The sequence below is a fragment of the Neophocaena asiaeorientalis genome, unplaced genomic scaffold (genome assembly GCF_003031525.2).
Source record: "Neophocaena asiaeorientalis asiaeorientalis breed wild unplaced genomic scaffold, Neophocaena_asiaeorientalis_V1.1 scaffold30, whole genome shotgun sequence".
NCBI classification, from domain to species: domain Eukaryota; kingdom Metazoa; phylum Chordata; class Mammalia; order Artiodactyla; family Phocoenidae; genus Neophocaena; species Neophocaena asiaeorientalis.
This window is the reverse complement of record NW_020174923.1, coordinates 10394520-10398073: the sequence shown is the minus strand read 5'-3', so window position 1 is coordinate 10398073 and position 3554 is coordinate 10394520. Positions and strand designations below refer to the sequence as shown.

General features: G+C 62.4%; 1 protein-coding gene across 1 annotated transcript in view; it reads left to right on the top strand.

The window, feature by feature from the left end:
* Window positions 1-2280, top strand: part of CBX4 (chromobox 4) — a 24046-nt gene extending 21766 nt beyond the window's left edge. The window contains exon 6 of the mRNA XM_024761130.1: window positions 95-2280. Within this exon, the coding sequence (XP_024616898.1) occupies window positions 95-1501 (1407 nt within the window). The 3' untranslated portion in view covers window positions 1502-2280. The remainder of the gene's footprint in view (window positions 1-94) is intronic.
* The last annotated feature ends 1274 nt before the right edge of the window (window positions 2281-3554 follow it).

Sequence of the window (3554 nt, the reverse complement as noted above, 5' to 3'; positions counted from 1 at the left end):
GGGGCTGGGACACTCCTGGAGCTTGAGGCTTGCTCTGGGGCTGGCCTTACCCCTCCTCTTACCTCTTCCTCCATTTCTACCCCCATTTCCCTAGGTACCTACCTTTGCCCGTCGTTCCAACGTGCTGACCGGACTCCAGGACTCCTCGGCTGACAACCGCGCCAAGCTGGAGCTGGGTGGTCAGGGCAAGGGCCAGGGGCACCAGTACGAGCTCAACAGCAAGAAGCACCACCAGTACCAGCCTCACAGCAAGGAGCGGGCAGGCAAGCCCCCACCGCCAGGCAAGAGCGGCAAATACTACTACCAGCTCAACAGCAAGAAGCACCACCCCTACCAGCCGGACCCCAAAATGTATGACCTGCAGTACCAGGGCAGCCACAAGGAGGCGCCCAGCCCCACCTGCCCGGACCTAGGCGCCAAGAGCCACCCGCCCGATAAGTGGGCCCACGGCGGGGGTGCCAAGGGCTACCTGGGAGCGGTGAAGCCCCTGGCCGGTGCGGTCGGGGCTCCAGGCAAGGGCTCCGAGAAGGGTCCCCCCAACGGGATGACGCCGGCCCCCAAGGAAGCGGTGACGGGCAACGGGATTGGGGGCAAGATGAAGATAGTCAAAAACAAGAACAAGAACGGACGCATCGTGATCGTGATGAGCAAGTACATGGAGAATGGCATGCAGGCAGTGAAGATCAAGTCCGGGGAGGCAGCCGAGGGCGAGGCGCGCTCCCCCAGCCACAAGAAGCGGGCCGCCGAGGAGCGTCACCCCCCTGCAGACAGGACTTTCAAAAAGGCCGCGGGGGCGGAGGAGAAGAAGGTGGAAACGCCCTCCAAGAGGAGGGAGGAGGAGGGGCCGGGGGCCGGGGATCCGCAGCCCCAGGAGGCCGGCTCCCGCAAGCTCTCCCCGACCAAGGAGGCCTTCGGCGAGCAGCCGTTGCAGCTCACCACCAAGCCTGACCTGCTGGCCTGGGACCCGCCCCGCGGCACACAGCTGCCCTCCCACCATCACCACCACCACCACCATCACCACCATCACCACGCCGTCGACCTAAATCTCTCCCACGCGCGCAAGCGCTGCCTCTCCGAGACCCATGGCGAGCGAGAGCCCTGCAAGAAGCGCCTGACAGCGCGCAGCATTAGCACCCCCACCTGCCTGGGGGGCAGCCCCACCGCCGAGCGCCCAGCCGACGTGCCCCCCGCTGCCGCCCTCCCGCAACCGGAGGTCATCCTGCTGGACTCGGACCTGGACGAGCCCATAGACTTGCGCTGCGTCAAGACGCGCGGCGAGGCCGGGGAGCCGCCCAGCGCCCTCCAGGTGAAGCCTGAGGCGCCCGCAACCGCGGTGGTGGCAGCTGCGCCGGCGACAGCGGCCGAGAAGCCTCCGACCGAGGCCCAGGACGAGCCCGAGGAGCCACTCAGCGAGTTCAAACCCTTCTTTGGGAATATAATTATCACCGACGTCACCGCAAACTGCCTCACCGTCACGTTCAAGGAGTACGTGACGGTGTAGCCTTCCGAAAGGCGTTGGAAGGGGAAGCGCTGTACCCGCAGGGGCGTAACACCTGGGGCCTGGGGGCGGACTCCTCCTCTCTCCAACTGCGGGAGATCCGGGCCGGGCCCCAGCGCGAAAATGCCAGAAGCCGCGGCAACCGCGCCCCTCCACCGGGTTCTGTCCGGAGCGCCCGGCCCACACTGGCGCCTTCCACGCCGTGCCTGCGGGTCTCGCCCCTCATCTGCCCCATCCCCTCTCTCGTGGACCTCCGGGACTGACAGGGCAGCCACTCGAGGCAGTCTAAGAGTTATAGTATTATATTTTAACCGTGCTAACTTGTCAAGTGCAGACTTTACTCCCGTTTGTACGTGGTGTTATTATTGAAATGTATTGTTTGAGCTCAAAAGGCCCACCACCCCCTTCGGGCTGATATATATATATTTATTTGTAGGTATTTATATATTGAAATATAAAAACCTAGATTTATGGAGTTCTCTCTAGATCATGTTATATTCTATATCAGACAAACTATTTTCTGTTGACCTTTCTACCCGTTCATTCAGTATTTCGGTTGATTTTCATTTCCTCCCCTTCCAGGAACTGCAATACCAGTAACCTTGGTATATATTTTTTGATACTGTACACATGGATGTGTTGTTTCTATGTGCAAAAAAAAATTTTTTTGTTAAAAGGCTAAACGAGCTCTCTAGAAACTGCTGCTACTAGAAATGTCTGAACTATAAGCTTCCAATTATTACCTGCTTGAATGTAAATATTAAATGGAGATGTTGAAGGTGCACTTTCGCTGTTTGAGATTAGCGAAGAGCGAACGTCAGAGGCTCAGGAGGCGGCTGGACCCCTCTCCCCATCCCGCTTCCGCCTTAGGTCTGGCGGGGGTGGGGGGGCGGCGAGGTTGTAGAGGAACCTATCGCAACTTGCGCTTAAACCTTTGCAAAAGCAAAGTGGACTGGTTTCGCGAGCAGAGGCGCCCGCACCCGGGGAGTGACCCCGCTCCCCGGAAGTCAGAGGCTCTCCAAAGGAGAGGGGAATTCCTGCGGGGGGGTTGTGCTGGCGTCGCCCCCGCTCTCAGAGTTTTCAGGCCTTCGCTGCCCACCGCGCTGGCAAACCCGGGATCTGCGTGGTGGGGGGGAGGGGTGCACGGGTGCGCGAGCGGCGCGGAGACTTGGGTGGGGCCAGCCCCCAGCGCCGCGCCCGCCAGGCACCTGCTGATCTTTGCCCCCACCCCCACCCCAGGGCGCAACACACCCTGGCGCTGGCCCTGATGTGGCAGGGGTGTTCCTTCCTAATAATCCCTGCCCGGTAGGGCAGGTTCAGCCGGGAGGGGATCCTCCCACCCTCTCCAGCGTCCCTTGCTGCCATCGCTGGCCCCGCCCCACCGAGGAAGCTGCGAGGCTCTTTCTCTGCCAGCCTCTCTCCCCGGAAACCACCAGGCCAGAGGCTCCGACTGGAGGCGCCGCGAACGCGGCCAGGGCAGGGGGCGGGGGGCTTCCTGCGAGGTGGATGGGGAGTGGGAGGGGAAAGAGGCCAGAGGAGCAAGGCCTGCCCGTCCCCACTTCCTTAGTGAGCGGGGAAATGTGGGATCCCATCTCACCCGTCCTGCTTGGGTGGCAAGGCTGGGGCCCTTGGTTTCCCCAAGCAGGAAGGGGTTAAGGGCCCCGAGGGGGCAAGGGGAGTGGGCCGAGCTCCGAGGTGCGGCTTCCCCGGGCCTGGAAGCCGAGACCCGGGAATGCTTGCGTCCTTTCTGCAGACGCAGCGATCTTCCTGGCTGGAGTGGCCGAGCAGGGCCAGGGGCCACGGGACTGACGGCCTGGTGGGCGCGGGGCTGCTCCTGGTGCCCAAGCCCCTTGCCTGCCCGTCTGCGACTGAGGGGCCAAGCCTGTGCTGGGCGCCCGGGCGGAAGAGGTCAACACGGTTCATAATGGGGGGTTGTTAAGGGGGGAGAGGTGGCGAGAGAGCGCAGTGTTGGGAAGGCCAGGGGAAGAGATAGAGGGCCAGGAGGGCAGGAGGCCTGAATGCGGACAGTGTGGCCAGTGTTGGCTGCAGGCCACCA